Source organism: Geotrypetes seraphini, chromosome 6, assembly GCF_902459505.1.
Source record: "Geotrypetes seraphini chromosome 6, aGeoSer1.1, whole genome shotgun sequence".
Taxonomy (NCBI): domain Eukaryota; kingdom Metazoa; phylum Chordata; class Amphibia; order Gymnophiona; family Dermophiidae; genus Geotrypetes; species Geotrypetes seraphini.
Window position 1 is genome coordinate 50,135,315 of NC_047089.1, and position 18,755 is coordinate 50,154,069.

General features: G+C 42.7%; 1 protein-coding gene across 2 annotated transcripts in view; it reads left to right on the plus strand.

Annotated features, from left to right (window-relative positions):
* Nucleotides 1–18,755, plus strand: part of MEDAG (mesenteric estrogen dependent adipogenesis) — a 38,125-nt gene that overhangs the window by 13,617 nt on the left and 5,753 nt on the right. The window contains exons 2-4 of one of the 2 annotated variants that reach the window (XM_033949270.1): nt 8,146–8,258; nt 13,935–14,047; nt 17,287–17,572. In XM_033949270.1, coding sequence (XP_033805161.1) covers nt 8,146–8,258; nt 13,935–14,047; nt 17,287–17,572 — 512 coding nt within the window. The remainder of the gene's footprint in view (nt 1–8,145; nt 8,259–13,934; nt 14,048–17,286; nt 17,573–18,755) is intronic. The other variant, XM_033949271.1, reaches the window with a different exon arrangement.

Here is an 18,755-nt window from a genome sequence, read left to right on the forward strand (position 1 = left end):
AGAGGAGAGTCGGGGCAGCGAACGGAAAGTCAGGGCAGCCAGAGGAGAGTCGGGGCAGTGAACGGAAAGTTGGGGCAGGTGAACGGAGAGTCAGGGCAGCCAGAGGAGAGTCGGGGCAGCGAACGGAGAGTCGGGGCAGCCAGAGGAGAGTCGGGGCAGCCAGAAGAGAGTCGGGGCAGCGAACGGAGAGTCGGGGCAGCGAACGGAAAGTCAGGGCAGCCAGAGGAGAGTCGGGGCAGCCAGAGGAGAGTCGGGGCAGCGAACGGAAAGTCGGGGCAGGTGAACGGAGAGTCGGGGCAGCCAGAGGAGAGTCGGGGCAGCGAACGGAAAGTCAGGGCAGCCAGAGGAGAGTCAGGGCAGCCAGAGGAGAGTCGGGGCGGCATGCGCGGTATACCCGTGAGCGCGGTATATAAAAATTTCTTTACATAAATTTGTGTTTTCCGCGCGCTATACCCGTGTGCGCGTTTTACAAGGGTGCGCGTTATCTACGTGAAAATACGGAGTGACTTGCCCAGGGTCAAAGGAAGCAGCATGGGTTTGAACCCACAACCTCAGGGTGCTGAGGCTGTAGCTCTAACCACTACGTCACACTTATCTTAGATATAAGCTTAGTGCTTATATCTGTGTGTACACCCATGCTCTTTTTCTCTCTCAAAAATATGCTTGATCAACTCAGGAAACTGGGAATGTTTACCCTTGAGAAGAGAAGACTGCGAGGGGATTTGATCGAGACTTTCAAAATATTAAAAGGATTTGACAAAATAGACCAGGAAGCAGCACTACTGACATTTTCACATGTAACACAGACAAGAGGTCATAGACTGAAACTGAGTGGCGGCAGCTTCAGGACAAATATCAGGAAATTTTTTTTCACACAGCGCGTGGTGGATGCTTGGAATGCACTCCCGGAGGAGGTTGTAGAGGAGACTACTGTACTGGGATTCAAGCGCAAGTTAGATGCATATCTTCTTGCATATCATATTGAGGGATACGGTAAATCCGGGTCTCCATAAAGGAGTACCTAAATGGGCCGCCGCGTGTGCGGATCGCCGGACTAGATGGACCTCGGTCTGATCTGGTGAAGGCGTTTCTTATGTTCTTATGTTCCTTATAATAATCATAGAAACATAGAAACATAGAAAGATGACGGCAGATAAGGGCTACAGCCCATCAAGTCTGCCCACACTATTGACCCACCCTTTTAAGTCTACTGACTCTCTTAAGTATAATTGTAATTATACTGCCACTTTACTGACCCTCTCTTTCAAGTCTATACCCTAGTGACCCTATCCCTTGGCATGACCCTTGTAGGGATCCCACATAGGTATTCCATTTGTTCTTGAAGTCTGGGATGCTGCGTGCCTCGATCACCTGCACTGGAAGCTTGTTCCAATGCTCAATCACTCTCTCCGTGAAGAAGTACTTCCTGGCGTCTCCACGAAACTTCCCTCCCCTGAGTTTGAGCGGATGTCCTCTTGTGGTCGAGGGTCCCCTGAGAAGAAAGATATCATCTTCCACCTCGACCCGTCCCGTGATGTACTTAAATGTCTCAATCATGTCTCCCCTCTCCCTACGCTCCTCGAGAGTGTAGAGCTGCAGTTTGCTCAGTCTTACCTGAGTATGAAATTTTGTGAAGGAAAATATGAAATCTTTTGCTTTGTTTTTCTGTAATTTTATAATACATTATTTGACCAATAATGGACTGATCTGCTTTGGTGCGCTCAACTTTAGGTGTGACTATTTATGCCAGGCCAATGGCTGTCATAATTTGAAGTGCCTAAGCTCACTGATATTCTATAAGTTGTGTGTGTTGCTTGATGACACACTCATGGCTTGCCAGTGCTCTGCAAACATGTACGCCCTTTGCTGTTATGTTTTGGGTTCATTGGGCAGTCAGTCAGTTAGCTCAGAAGAGCTACAACAACTGATGGGGAGGGCTTCAATGGCTGGGAGGGTGTAGATGGGCTGGAGTAAGTCTTAAAAGAGTTTTCGGCAGTTGGAACCCAAGCACAGGACCGGGTAAAGCTTTGGATTCTTGTCCAGAAATAGCTAAGAAGAAAAAAAAAATTTAAATTGAATCAGGTTGGGCAGACTGGATGGACCATTCGGGTCTTTATCTGCCGTCATCTACTATGTTACTAAGTTACTATGATGAGGTTGCTGAGAACTGATATACCCCACAAAAGTCATCCCTACATCATTCCTGTCACACGAGCAGTCTTGCTACGGTTCGTAAGCAGGGTCTGGTCAGTGCCTTGCAGTATTTCAACTTATCCCATAGCATGGCAGGAATAGCTGTGCCCACCATTCAGAAATGGCCCGGCTCAGCATTTACCTTCTGTACTTGGCTCTGCCTGGATCAGGACCAATTCATACTCTCTGTCTCCAGTATGGGAGAAAAAAAGAAAACAACTATACAGCTTTTTTACAGGGAGTGGAACAGGGTTTGAAGCATTCATCACATCATCGGGTATGCTAGTGGTGGCAGTGTGCACAAAGAAAGAAAGAATATGCATTAAAGCACATATTGCATATGCCAATGACACAGGGACAAATTTGTCCCCGTCGCTGCGGTATCTTAATATCCCGTCCTGTCCCGCGAGCTCTGTCCCTGCCCCATTTCTGCAAGCTCTGTCCTCATCTGCACAAGCCTCGAACACTTTAAAATCATACGTATTGGAGGCTTATGTGGTTAAGGCAGAGCTTGCAGGAATGGGACAGGGAGAAAATTCACAGGGTCAGGATGGGGAGAATGAGATCCCGCGGGGACAGGAACAAATTTGTCCCCATGCCATTCTCTAGTGTGCATAAGTGCCATTTGTGCAAGGTATATATAACTACTGTATATTAACCCAAGTTTGTAAAACATATACATGCTTTGTGTGAATGTTTAATCCAGATTCCTGAGTATGCCTAAATATGAACGGCTTCAATCTAGCCATAACTTCTGCAATTTTGGACCTAGGATTTAATGAAGATATATAAGACTTAGTTCTTTAAATGGCACCCAGATTTGGAAGCCAATAAAAGTTAGCACTAAGCACTATTCTATGAATGGCGCTCAGAGTTGGGCGCTATTTATAGAACAGCATTTGGTGCTGGGATCCATGCCTAATTTTGACCATGAGGATTTACACCAAGTAAGACCTGGTGTAATTCTTGTGTCTAAATTAGCTGCAGATCTCTGTTATTCTGTAAAACTGCCCGTAAATTCCAGGAACGCCCCTGATCAATTCATGCCCCTCCAATGGCTATACCCCCCTTTTCAGATTACATGCGGATCTAAGTGTCTATAGATGTGTACAAATTTTAATTCCAGTTAGTACTGATTATTGATCGATTGGGATGTATAAACCGCTGTTAAAAAGAGACTCACCCAAGGCAGTGTACAGCAAGTACAGTCTACACATAAAACTTACAATTTGTCAACAACAGCAATAGCAAAATGGGCAAATATAAATACAATGAATGAGGTAAACTCAAAATTAGCAAATTGAAACTTAATAATAGGACAAACATGAAACAGTTTCAAAAATGTACTTATACCACTACTGAAATTCAAATAGCAGAGATGTAATACGATGCCAGCATAACACTTATGAAACACTTAATTTGCACACAGAACATTCAAATGACAAACACGACACTAATGCTTGTCTGCATTATAGCTTATCATATAGTCAAGGGGCCAAGTGCAGATTTTAGATGGGGGCAAGACGGGTGGTACAGAGTGCGTAGGGATAAACAGATAGGAGGCGAAACTCAAGTTAAGTTAAAGAAGATATAAGAAACTGATTTAGTGTCTGTGTAGCAAGGTGCAGAATGAATGTGTAGTCAAGTCACCCTATACAGTATATTAAAGGTTTGCAAGAAGAGCCAGGCTTTCACCTGCTTCCTGAAGTAGAGGTATTCTTGAGTTAGACATAGCCTTTTTGGGATAAATTGATTATTAGTGCCCAATTATCTGTGCTAATTAGCCAATTAAATTGCACATACAAATTAGGTATGTGCTCATATATGCACATGCAGTTTTGAGCGCCATAGATAGACTAAGCCAATATTGGCTTTCACACTTGGGCAACCTATTATTGATCTACCCTCCTGGGGGGGGGTAATTTTATAAACGTTTCCATGTATAAAAGTACACCTGGTGATAAAACAGTGTTTACATTTACATTACATGCGTGTAGGCAGATTCTAGGGTGGAGTATGGGCACAACATAAGTGGAGTTGGAAAGAACACACATTCTTTATAAAATTTCAGCATAAGGGGGGAGAGAAACAAGATGGCGACGAGAGCGGACACCTGAGTAGGAGGCTCCCTCTCTTGCAGTCGGCCAGCGTTTGCTGTGTGACCTAGCAACCCTCTTACCTCAATATGGGAAAGAGGAAAGGAGCTCTTCGCAGCAATCCTCCGGCAGCGATAGCGGCACCGCGTCTGGTGCAGACTACAATTCAGGGAGCGTTGGCCCGCTCGAGCGAATCTTTGGGGGCTACTTCAGGGGCAAGCCCGAATATGTCGGGCGAACTTAGCCAGCAGATTCGGGCGTTGTTGAGCCCGGAGCAGAGGCAGCCACCACCACAACCCGGAAGCAGTGCAGAGTCGGGAGTTCCTGAGGTAACGATGACCCAGGAAGGTACATTGATCCTCAGAGAAGGAGGACAGCCAGCTCCAATTCTATCGGGAGCTGAAGAAGCCAGAGAACAACGGCAGTTTTCCCACACTGCAGAGGAGGTGAGAGGAGCTTCAGGAGGAAGTAACATTAACTTTGGGGTGCTGGAGAAGCCTAAGAAAATAGATATGGAGGCTTTATGGCAGGCCATATCAGTTATGGACGCTAACCTCAAATTGTCTTTTTCCACTTTAAAAATTGATTATGGGACTATTCACTCTAAAGTGGAGCAACAGGGTTTGGTCCTTAAAGATTTAAGTGAGAAATTAGAAAAACAGGAGTCAAGAATATCCGAAATGAAAACTTTGGACTTGGAATTGGTAAAAGACAGATCATTTACTGCCAGGAAAATGGAAAGTTTTGAGAACCAATTAAGGAAAAATAATTTGAGACTCCTAAATTTTCCTAAATGTCCCTTAATTTCACCAATGGAGATGGCAAGAAAGTATTTTAAGGAAATTTTGCTAATTCCTACAGAAAGTATGCCACCAATTGTTAGAGCTAATTATCTTCAAGTAAAGAAACCTGTGGAAGTTTCCACTCCTAATGAGATTCAAGGGACAAATAATGAAAACATGAACTTAACAACGTTTCTGGAGAACTCTTTAGAGGTTTTAATGGAAAGGAAAACCCTGTTAATAACTCGTGCTTTAGAAAGTGATAGAGAATATATACTACGCTTGTTTTTTCGTCATATTAATGATCAATTTTTAGGTTCTAATGTTCGAATATTTCCTGATATGTCATTGAGATCTCAGAGGCGTAGGAAGGAATTCTTGGCATTATGGCCAAGAGTCCTAGTCTTGGGAGCAAATTTTATGTTGAAATTTCCTGTAAAATGTTTTGTTTCACATCAGAATAAGAATTACTTATTTTTTGAGCCTAAACAATTGATAGGATTTATAGAATATAAAGAGCAAGTAGTGCCTGTAGCTGAAAATGAGTAACCTGCCATGAATGGATGTAGCACCGCAGAAAAGTGCCGCTTTCTAAGTTGGATAAGATTTGTCTTATTTCTTATTTTTTCTTAAGTCTCTCTCAAATAGTTGTGGACTAAATAATTTGAATTATAATTGAGTAACCAAAACACTGTATCAAGTGGATTTGGGGTTATACATTTTCCTTTTAATACTTTTTGTAATCTGTGTACAAGTATGTTTATTGCTTGTTTGTATTAAATAAATTGAATAAATAAATAATTTAAAAAAAAAAAAAATTTCAACATAAGGCAGACTTTATACCAGTGATTCCCAAACCTGATCCTGGAGACACCCCAGCCAGTCATATTTTCAGAATATCCATTACATTACATTACTGACTTCTATTCCGCCTGTACCTTGCAGTTCAAGGCAAATTACATCAAAAGATGACTGGACATTTCCAGGAAAAATTACAATTTAAGGAGCTGGTTACATAATAGAGTCGTGAGGGGGGATTAAAAGATAAGTAGAAGAATAAGGATTACGTTTCAGAGAGGTTACGTAGTGGATGCTGGAAGCTTTGATGAGTTATAGGGGAATATTACGGGAAGAGAGGAGAGGTTGAGGGGAGAGATATCGGGGGGGGGGGGCGGGGGGAAGGAAGAAGGAGTTAAGATATCTGGATAAATTTTTTGAATAACAGGGTTTTGATTTCATTTTGGAAAGATTTAAAGTCACTTGTTGTTGTCAGCAGGTTGGAGATTAGGGGGTCCAGTTTTGCTGCTTGAGTTGTTAGTAGGTAGTCAAACATCCTTTTGCATTGAGTTCCTTTGAAAGGGGGGTAGGAAAATGGGGACTGGGTTCTCTTTTGTCTGGATGAGAGGTTCCGATTTAGGCAGTTGGTTAGATGGGTGGGTGCAGTTCCGTTTAATGCTTTGAATAATATCCACGACGAATAAGGGATGGTTAACAAAACTAAGAATGTTATAATGCTCCTGTATCGCTCCATGGTGCGACCTCATATGGAATATTGCGTTCATTTCTGGTCTCCTTATCTCAAGAAAGATATGGTGGTGCTAGAAAGGGTTCAAAGAAGAGCGACCAAGATGGTAAAGGGGACGGAACTCCTCTCGTATGAAGAAAGACTAAAAAGGTTAGAGCTCTTCAGCTTGGAAAAGAGATAGCTGAGGGGAGATATGATTTAAATCTACAAAATCTTGAGTGGATTAACCAAGTGGATCGATTTTTCACTCTGTCAAAAATTACAGACTAGGGGACACTCGAAGTTACAGGGAAATACTTTTAAAACCATGAGAATGGACCACTGGTCTGACCCAGTAAGGCTATTTTTATATTCTTATGTTCTTAATATTCAAGAAAGAGATTAGCATGCATTGCCTTCATTGCATGCAAATCTCCAAGACCAGGTTTGAGAACCACTGCTTTATGCACTAACAATTTGCTTCTTCTCAAGCAGGTACAAGTGTAACTGAATTCTGCTGTTTGCCCCTAGTATTTTATAGATTAGTCTAAAATTTGGTGCTTTTTCAACCTCTGATCCTAAGTGACCTAAGGAGGTTGGCTCTTATTGGTGGAATGTGGCATTATGACCTCACAATCCCAGCTCTGCTTCCCAAAGCCTGAAACTCTTCACACCACTACTACGAATTATTTCTAGAGCGCTACCAGGCGTACGGAGCTTACAATCTAGACAAACAGGGTGTCATGGATTTTGCTGCTGAACAGCCAAGACAACCAGCAGGTTAGGGATGGGGAGAGGCAGACACAGGGTGAAATATGGACCTAGCCAGTTAGTGGAAACAGCTATAAAAGCAGTTAGCTAGGTAAGCACAGAAAATTAAGACAGAAAAAAAAACCCAGCCCTAACTTTATGTACCAAGTTTAACCAGGCACCTGTCTGATTGGTGAGCGCCTGGTTAAACTCACCTAGGGTCTGGCAGACCCCCCCCCCACCATTTGAAATTCACCCTCCCACTCCCTGAAAGAAATAAAAGGCTCTCCCAGTCCCCCCTGACCTACCAAAAGCTTCCCTGTAATCTTCTGGAAATGACCAGAATGTCTTCCTTTTGTAATCTACCTAGAACTGCAAGGTATTGGCAGAATAAAAGAAACTCATGTAATAATATAATAATATAATTACCCTTCATGAGTCCAGTGGGCGGCTGCTGCTTAAAGTAAACCTGGGCTGAACAGATTGTGAAACCTGAGTACTTTTTGGCACTGGCGAGTTTGAAAATAGGTGGTTTAGCTCCATTTTTAGTTCCAACGTGTTAGATCTAGAAAGCACAGGAGCAGAACGAACTTCTCCACAAAAGTGCATCAAAGTGTCTACCCACCTTCAGGAAGGATGACTAGATCAGCTTAAATTTCAATTTCATCTGTGCTGAGATTCAAGGAAACGAGGAACTGATTAATATCTGTTATGATGTTTGATTCACAATATCTGATTTTTCCAATCTTTTGAAATCCTAGTTTATAAAAGATGCAGCATGAATTGAAAACAGGTAATTGTGGTTTTGGTTTTCTAACAGGAACGTGGATCTTAAAACCCATCTGGATTACAAGGACTACAGAGAAACTATACTTAGCAGACCAATGCTATTCTTCGTTAATGCCACACGCAATAAACAAGGCGTATCCAAGGGTATGATATACAACATTTTCTATTTGTTATGAATCCATGTTCTTTGTTATATTTGCTCGATGAATTATTAATATGACAACTGATTTGGTATAAACATGTGCATTTTAGTAAGATGATAACCATGCCAATATTAATAACTCTAACAGCACCACAGAGCTCTGTGTATTTCAGTATAGAGCCCATGCATTGTAACATCTCACAACTCCTTATGGTAACATCTCTTTAGAAGCTAATGTATCATAACACCTTTACAGAAGCTCATGTAGTGTAGCACTTTTGCAGAGGCTCATGTAGACTGCTCTGAATTGACTCCCCAGTCATTAGTAGCGGTATAGAAGCTCTCAATAATCATAATTAGCTGTGTTGTTCCACATATGAAAGAAAGTATATCAAATAAATGAATAAGTATGAATACCAACATTGTAAACTGCCTTCCATAGATGTAGTCTAACATAAGGCATTTACAAAACATAAGAGTATTACAAAGTAAGGTATTAGGGACATAATCAAACAACTACAACATCTGCAAAACCACCTAAATCAGCTCTTGGACGTCCTAATCGATGAGATGTCCAAGTGCCAATAATTGAAACTGTTTTCCTGGATGTCTAGCGGGACGTTTCATCTGCTGTGTATCAAGAGGGGGCATGTTGAGGTGTGTTTTGGGCATGCTAGACTTGGACGCCTTGTGAGAATAATCAAATCTTTTGTAAAACTTACTGGACAGAACTTGGACTTCGGAACTAAACCTGTTTTAGAAGCATCTAAGTGCTATAGAGGTACCAAAACTATCAGAAGACCACTGGAGACAAGAAGGTATGACACCTCCCCCCACACTCCCCCAATGCTCACTGACCTCCTCCCACCCCTAAAAATCTGAATGAAAGAGTACGTGCCTGTCTCTAGAACAGTAGCACTTGGTATGGGAAAGATTAGTAGAGCATCAAACAAATATCAAACAAAAGGAAAGTAGACATGGAGAGATGGTTCCATCGGGGTCTTTTATTAATATTCCAGCAAAGTACAACTGACTCAACACAGCCAGTACTTCGGCACCTATATGGTGTCTTCTTTAAGGGTCTAAATTTAAATATTTGAGTATTGGTGGAGTGTTCCAGAATAACCAAAGATCGTGGAAGATCAACCAGATACCATAAACATAAATCTTGGTGAAGTTTTTTTTCCTTCTTAGTGTCAAAACATGCAAACCTCTCGATCAACAGAGAAAGGCGAACAGTCTCTCCTCTACTACAGACACCTTCCAGTATGGGCTAGTGAATCACAGAGAGGAGGACCCAGGCCCATAAGCCGCTCTAACCACTACATTTTTTGGTGTTAATTATGAGCCCACCAAAACCCTACTATACTGCCATATAGGTGCCACCTGCAGCCATAAGAACTATTGGGGCAGTAGACAGGTGGATATAGTAGGTTTTGGGGGAGTTTTGGAGGGCTCAACATAAATTATAAGGGGTATATGCTGAGATGTACATCTGGCACTCTTTATGTGAAGTTCACAGTAGTGCGCTCTAAGGTGCCCCACTGCTCTGTTGGCATGTCTATGTGGCCTGTTCATTAGAATGGTAACCCCCTCCAACATCTAAATGGTGCTGATTTGGACTTTTCTAACTTGGACATTTTTGTGGCCAAAAATGACGAATAAAGTTAGACGTCAAGCACAGTCTAGATGTTTTGGCAGCCAAGATGTCCAAGTAAGTGATTTTCCCCCCCCAAAATATTTGGATGCCCTGGTTTGAAAATGGATATTTCTATGCTTCTGACTTTGGATGTTTAGCGGGAAATGTCCAAATTGATCGTAGAGGACAATTCATACTCTACTGTTCTGTTCTTTTCCAATAAAGGATTAGGTGTGGTGCAAGGATACTAAGCACCCTAGGTCAGGTGTAGGCAATTCCGGTCCTTGAGAGCTAGAGCCAGGTCAGGTTTTCAGGATATCCACAATGAATATGCACAAGATGGATTTGCATGCACTGCCTCCTTGAGATGCAAATCCATCTCATACATATTCATTGTGGATATCCTGAAAAACTGCTCTGGCTCTTGAGGACTGGAATTGCCTACCCCTGCCCTAGGTGAACCCTCAGTTTTGCACATCTCCTCCCCCCCCCCAATTAACTGTCAAGCCTCTAGGCTTCCTCTCAAGATTTAAACTCAATATTCATTACCGTAACCAGTGCTGTGGAGTTGGAAGCAGATTTGGGTGGCATCTGAGCTGGTAAAATGTACCATCTCCAACTCCAGCTTCAAAATAAAAACTTACATTATAATATTGTGACCGGGCGTGGCCAAGCTGGGCTCAGCAAGTGACCTTACCCAGTGCACATAAACCTCAGCTGAGCGGTTAAGCGAGGTTCTAATGATAGCTTAGTAGTGGAATAAAGGAAAAGCAACCAATTAAAAGTCAGAGGTGCAATTTCTCAAGAATACTTTATTGAACAAAAAAATCAAAACAAAACTTTCAATAGGCTTCTTCAGGTTTGTATCACCTGGTATCCTGGCAGCATTTAGAATACAAATAATAGTCAGTTCCCAGCTTACTGTCTCCAAAAGAGAAAAACTGGTTCTTAATGTAAAGCTTTCTTCAAACACAAAAACTTTCCAGCCTTGTCTTAAGGTAGTACACATTCCACATTTTCTCCCAGCTGCCATAACAGGAAAAGATCAGCTTGTTTCCATACTTTCAATAATGGGCTGCTCTGTTCCCTCTATCTCCATATCATGTGCAAAGTCTTCATCAGCTAACTCAATGTCCTGCCCAAACACAGTTTCACTTCTGCCTGGTCTGGTAGCCAGGAGGTAGACTGCGGCTTCTTAATTCCTTGGGCTGGCAATCTGTAACTTGCAACTGTCTCTGGGTTGGGAGCCGGTATATACTCTGAGGCTGGTGCTTCCCCTGCTTCTGGAGCTGGCTCCCCTGCTTTGAGAAAGTTACTCCCTTTTCTCTTACTGCAGGAAGCTGATTAATCCTTCCTGCAGGTGTGTTGGTGTAGCCTGCCCTCACAGAGCTCCTCACCTGGCCTAAACCAATTTGGGACTGATTGGAAGTGGCTTGTATTCCAGCCCTGCTCTTTCCTGCCCCTGGCTCTAGGCCTGCTGGGAAATGTAGTCTTTCCACTTGTTTCTTTATACCTGGTTTAGGTAAAGCTAAACCGGATCTGTCTGCTTTAGGCAGGGCTTTAGGAGGTTTCAGTGTTGGAAGGCTTGGCTTATAAGTGTTCCTAGGGGCTGCCGGTTTAGGAATACTTGCAAGGGTTTTAACCCTATTTCCCTTCTCTGGCAAGGCTTCCTCACTAGGAACAGGGGTGATCCTGTGACAATATATAGTACATTTTATCATTTTATACTTAGATATATTTACTAGTACTTAGATTCAGACCAAAAGTTTAAAGTCTAATATCTGTAAGAGTTGCACCAGTCTTGCAAAAAAGAGCTGTGAGACTGGTTCCGCGGCAGCAAGAAATGACGTTTTATTAAGGTGCCTCCTGCTGCTGCTGCCAGAAGAGGAGGCAACTGCTGATGCCTCAGGCTGCAACAGGCTGTGCCAGGTGATGAGCTGGGAAGGGGCTAAATGGATTTGGGATTGGACTGGGTAGGGCTCGGTAGATAGGGTGATGCTGGAGGGCATGCCCTAAATCTCCCTCTGACAAAATCTCCCTCCCTTGGCAGCTCTGCATTATGTGCAAATTTTAAAGAAGTGTTCTGCAAGAGACCTTGATCTTGTGATTGCAAAATATTGATAGGCTGTCAGGGCTGACCTGTCCACAAGTTGGGGGGGGGGGGGGGGTCAGAACAGTATTAATGGAACAATCATGTTACCTATAGAAGTTTAGAGGGAGTGAAGTGAGATCTACAGGCCTTGAACATGCATGAGTGCTCAAGGCCTTGCACTGACCATAATGAATCTTGTATAGACATATTGACTGTTGCATTGGGGCCAGTGCCACCCCAGAGGTAGCAGGGAAAGGAGTGAAAATGCTGAACATCTTTTTGGCAATGGTTATTACATCATCATCTCTGCAGTGTGGTTTAGGTGGAAGGACAGTCACCCTCTCATAATGGTCTGAAACTCAGCCAAAAAGGCCAGGAACGGACTCATAGCTCAGACCCTGCAGTTTGATCCTAGCTAAAAAGAGGCTGAGAATATATGAAGTAGGACTGTCCTATCTAAGTTTATGGCGTTCTATTTCCCTTTTTATTATTTTATCATATACTAGCTTTATAGCCCGTTACATTAACGGGTGCTAGAATATGTGTGTGTATGTCTGTCTTTATTTCTTTCTCTCTCTCTCTCTCTCTCTCCTTAGCCGCTTTCTTTTTCCTTGGCTGTCCACAACCACCCCTTGCGTGCTCCCCCTGTCCATTCTTCCTTCCTTTTACCTCCCCTGTGTCCACCACCACCCCTTCACTGCTCCCCTTATCCAGCAGCAGCCCTTCTCCCTTTGTTTTACCTTCCCCCCTGTGCATCAGCACCTCTTCCTGCTCCCCCTGTCCAGCAGTAGGCCTCCCTTCCTTCCACCCCCCCTGTCCATCAGCACCTCTTCCTGCTTCCCCTGTCCAGCAGTAGGGAGGTACTTCAAAGTGTTGTTATTTAATAACTGCCTTTAATTTTGAAGCTAACTGCAATTGTCTACTCCTTTATGCCTTCTCTTTTTCTCAGTCTCTGTTCTTGTCTGCTCATCTTTTCATATCACTAATCCTATTGAATGTTGTGCTGCTCAGCCCGTTTTGTATGGAACCTTGGGAGGAAGGCCGCCGCAGCTTCGCGCGACTGGTCCAGTGGGAGTTTGGTCGGTGTCGAGCGTGGTACTCGGTTTCCCACACAGTGCCGCGCTGTGCTTGGAGCGTCTTTGGCGGAGAGGGGAGAGGCCTGGCGGGAGGAAAAGCCCCGGAGCCGCCGCCATTCAGCGCCTGTACACTACGCACCTCAGCATGAGCGGCAGTAGCCGTCAAAGGAGCAGCTCGTTCGCCCACTTGGGCTCGGGGCCTTCCGGTGTTGGAGGAGCGGAGCGGACTTCTGGAGGCGATCGGGTGTGAGGCTCAACGGGGTTTGGGGGGGAGGGGCGAAGACGATGACGAAGAAAGAACCGTAGGCACGCATGCACACTCCTGCAATGCCACGGACCTACATCTCACAGATCAGGGATTACAGATCACGCAGGTCTTAGTGCGCATGCGCGTCTAGCATTTTATTATATAGGATTAATACAAACTGCCTAAATCTGGTGGTATATCAGGTTTTAATAAACTGTAAACAGGGTTTACCTTTTATATTTTGAAGACCATGTGCAGCAGAAGCAACAGTGAGGTGGGTCCAGTGCCCCTCCTTGAATCCACCCATCAGTGTTCTCAAAAGAAGTGGATTCATACCAACTATATTAAAATCAGAATGTTTTCTCAAGGAGATTTCTTTAATCGACTAGATCAGTGGTGGGCAACTCCGGTCCTCGAGGGCCGGAATCCAGTCGGGTTTTCAGGATTTCCCCAATGAATATTCTTTGAAAGCAGTGCATGCAAATAGATCTCATGCATATTCATTGGGGGGAATCCTGAAAACCCGACTGGAGTTGCCCACCCCTGGACTAGATTTTAGGTTGCCATCTTAGTGCTATGTGGATGACAGCTCAGCCTTTGACTTATAGTATATTGTGATTTCAGAAAAGACATTTGCTTTCATCGTGAATACGCGGCATCCGAAGATAAAAGGACAGATAGAACAAGGCATGAACAATATCATCTCTTCTGTGCTGGGAGAAAGCTACAAACTGCAGGTGAGCTTGAATTGTGTTAACAAAAGAAATGAATACTGAACATTTACAGTATGATTACAATAGATTAGTCAAATATTTGCCAAACAAGTATGTTTTCAGAAATTTAATGAAGGCCAGATATGAAGTGGAAATAGATAAACAGTTACTAAGTTGTTTCGTTGTTAAAAGAGTGCATGCCCTTTCAGAAAGAGCATGCAGCCTTTGAAAACATCAACATTGCTCCCATGATAATATAATGGAAAGAAACCTGAAGAAAACAAACATTCCTGGAAACATAAGAACATAAGAAGTTGCCTCCGCTGAGTCAGACCAGAGGTCCATCTTGCTCAGCGGTCCGCTCCCGTGGCGGCCCATCAGGCCTAGTGCCTGAACAGTGGTTCCTGATTAATTTTGTAACTTACCTCTAATCCCATCCCTATAATCTACCTCTACTCTTATCTGTACCCCTCAATCCCTTTGTCTTCCAAGTACCTATCCAAAGCTTCTTTGAACCCCATAAGAACATATGGATTCTGGAAACAACATGATATGAAGATTTTGGGGCTGCACGCCTCTAGCTTCCAGTTACGTAGGGGTTAAAGGTTTTGATTTTAGGTTTTAAAACAATGTGCAGAGGCCAACACATTTTTAACTGCCTGATTTCACAATCAACACTGTAAGCATTGCACTCTCTGAATGATCATCTCCTATTTATTCCCCCTTCAATGATTCACCTTGAAATGACTCATTCATCTGCATTCTATATATTGGCCCCTTTGTTAATGAATTCTCAGATTTAAATCAGGCCTCAAAACATTCTATTTTTCAGCTGCTTTTGGTGACTTATGTTGAGTAGTCAATTTTGTGTTGGGCATTGACCTGTACTGGGGAAACTTATTTATCTCCTTCCTTGTGTTCTGTCCACTTTTTTCTCTTGCCTTCATTGCTCTTTAGTTGTTCATAAGAACATAAGAATTGCCATACTAGGATAGACTGAAGGTCCTTCAAGCCCTCCCAGTAGCATAGTAAGTGGTGGGGGGCCGTCCGCCCCGGGCGCCATCTTGGTGGGGGCACCAACACCCGTCCTCCTCTCTACTCCCACTGCCCCGTGCGTGCGCCCCTTCCCTTCCCCCGCACCTCTTTAATTTTCCTGGCATGAGCAGCATCACAAACTCGCTGCCCACGTTGGTGTCGGCTCTCTCTCTGACACCATTTCCAGGTCCCACGACTAGGAAGTGACATCAGAGAGCACGCCTATGCCAGCATGGGCAGCAAGTTGGACGTGCTGCTCGCACTGGGGAAGCTAAAGAGGGACGAGGGAAGAGGGATGCATGCAGCAGGAATGGGGGTGGGGAAAGAGTGCCTCCCACCCTCACCACACCACTGGCGTTAAGTGCTTGCACAGTAATTTGTTTAAATAGCCACAGGCTAATGCTAATATTAGCATATGCCAATCAACATCTTTTGACAGTCCCTTCTTTAAAAATTATAAATACACGGTGAAATTCAATCTTTTCCGTCACAGCACCTCAAACCTGGAATTTACTTCCAATCAATATTCGTGATGAATTAGATTTGGTTAGATTTAAAAGTAAGCTCAAATGTTTTCTTTTTAAAGATGCATTTGACAGCTGAGATAACCAGTACGTACGACCCGACCAAAGTTTTTTTATAGATCTCATATGTACTACTTTGGCCTCCCTTTGTTCTTCCTTTCCTAATGTTGTTTACCATAAATGTTTTCTTTAGCCTTCTCAAAATTGTATTTCTTTCCCTTCTCCTTCCCCTTTGTATCCCATGTTTGTCTTAAGTGTTTTGTTTTCGGTTTTTTTTACATGAAATTGTCAGTCTCCCTCTATTAACTTATGTTATTATTATACTATGTACATCGCTTAGAATGTTGAATAAGCGATTAATCAAATATTGAATAAACTTGGAAACTTACTAACAGCACTTTAATTTTTTGATAAGTGATTTATGAGGAATGTTTATATCATCTCCTATTAAGAATGTAGTACTTCATAAACATTCCTTATGATCCTCACAACAGATCCTCAGAGGTACCACCTAGGGCTCAAATACTTTCACTGTCCAAGGATTTAATAATAATAATAACAGTTTATATACCGCAGGACCGTGAAGTTCTATGTGGTTTACAATGGTTAAAAGATGTTATGAATTAATTAGAATTAACAAGGTTAGAAGCTAGTTATTAACAGCGCTAGAGAACAGTTATTGTGGAGTAGGATTATACAGGTTAGTTGCCTAAATACTTCAGGAACAGGTATGTTTTTAGGTGTTTCCTAAATTCCCCATAAGTAGTAGGTGTGAGCAATTGTTCCAGATCTTTGCCCCATAATGCTGCTTGATGTGAGTGTACTATATATTAAAAGTACTTAGCTGTGTGATCTAAGCCAACATGTTTCACCTGTTGGTTTTCTCAGGGCTAATCATCCCTATACGATGCGTATCGCCACTTTAACAGACCACTAAGTCTATCAAAAGATCTATCTATCTGTTTTCTATCTATATTTTGATAGACTTACTCCCTCTTCTACGAAACTGCAATAGCAGTTTTTAGGGCGGTGAGCCGCACTGAATGGCCTGCACTGCTCCCGACGCTCATAGAGTTCCTGTGAGCATCGGGAGCAGTGCGGGCCATTCAGCACGGCTCTCTGCGCTAGAAAGTGCTATTGTAGTTTCGTAAAAGGAGGCCTTAGTGGTCTGTTAAAGTGGCGAAAAGCATCGTATAGGGATGATTAGCCTTGAGAAAACCAATGGGTGAAACATGTTGGCTTTACTATCCCTGAAAAAAAACCACACAGCTAAGTATTTTTAATATATAGTACACTAAGTTATGTCTAAATGTTTATTAAAATTAAAAAATTAAGATCCAGTGAGGAGGTGGTACTTAAATCCTTGGACAGTGAAAATATTTGAGCCCTAGGTGGTACCTCTGAGGATCAGGGAGCTTCATATCTGTTGTGAGGATCATAAGGAATGTATATGACGTACTACATTCTTAATAGGAGAGAATATTAGCATATAGCCAAAAATGTAATTCATGGAAAATAAGGGGCTTTTAAGGCCACAATAAAAGTGGCTTTAGGGCACAGGATAGACTCACATAAGGGCATGCTAAGGCTACTTCTTACCACACTTTAGTAAAAGGGCCCTCTTAGTCACAATTTATAATACTAATTAAATAAACATGGCTCTAAAATATTGGTCACATGGGGGTTTTTTTTCTTTATTTTCAGTTCAGTTTCCACAAAGTTGTTGAGGAATTTCTCTCTAAAGAAAACTACAAAATTGATGGAGACACTTTGAGCTTCTCCTATCAGTTCGTGGGTGATGCCCTGATTGATGTCTTCCATTTGCTTGGCCTGAGCAAAAACAAAGTTGAATGCCTTGGGAAAGTCATGAATTTGTCTTGTAGCAATCCAGAAAAAAAGGCTATAGTAAATAAATTTCTGACAAAAATGAGCACTCCGTTAATTAGAATGTTAAGCACATCAGAGAGAAGATTCGGCCGTATTTCAGGAAGTAAGTGGATTTTTGAAATGTCTCTTCTGTCTCATTTATTTGAATATGGTGGCTTGTAAACACAGTATATGGATGCAAATGATAGTGTAAAATGCATATAGTAAAAAAAACCAGATAGGCAGGCGGTCAACAAGATACAGTCTGGCAGAGATACAGAGCAGACCACACAATAGTCATAAACCAAGGAGACCGAGGTCTAAGGGCCAGATCCTCACAATTCACTATGCATTTAACGACGGGCCCTAACCAGTCCTAGCTGATTTAGTGTCCAAGTATTTTACCGGCCGATTCACAGAACGGCTCATCATGCTCTTTTCTGTACTTCCTAGCAGCCTCTGATTGTACTATGCAAATGTAGTACAACGAGGTCATTAATATTAAAATGATAATACAATGAGATCATTAATATTAAAATATGCACTCCAGGCGATTCTCTATCCTCGATTTACTACATTTGTGGGCATAAATTTTCCAGCAGGGTCTAAGTTGTCTTAGCCTTACTTTCCGGTCAGGCACTGACCGGAAAGTAAGACTTGACATCTCAGGCCCCACCACAAAAATCCCTAATTAAAAATAAAAATAAAAAGACCATCAAATCCTCTCTCTCTCCCACCAATCCCCCCCGGTCAGGGCTGTTCAATGTACCCCCCCCCCCTCCCAAGGGCTGGCAGACACTTGTTCACTGTTGTACTAGGACTGGCCATAATATCTGCAGCTGTCATAGAAAGAGGTAGGCACTGTTTTGTTTACATATTTGGGGGATGGGAAGGGGTCATTGACCACTGGGAGAATGTGGGAAGACCAGGCCTTTCTGCCTCCAGTGGTTATCTGGTCAGCTTGAGCACCTTTTTGGCACTTATTTGTTTTTAAAACAGGTCTAGCCCAAAACGTCTAAATCGTGCCCTGGACCTTGTGTAAAATGTTTATCACTGCAAAACATCCAAGTTCTAAGCCCATCCTTAGCCTGCCAAAAACACGCCCCCCATGAAATGTAGATGCACTGCTGAGAAACAGCATAGAAAACCATCTAGAGAATGTAGGTTTTGAAAGTGGCAATTTGAATGTTCTGGCAATCCAAATGTCCTAGTATCACTTTATGACGTCTTTTGGAAGTTTTTCTTTTTTTGAAAATGAGTACCGTAATATCTTAAGAGTCCCCGAAAGAATATTGCATCGGAACTAT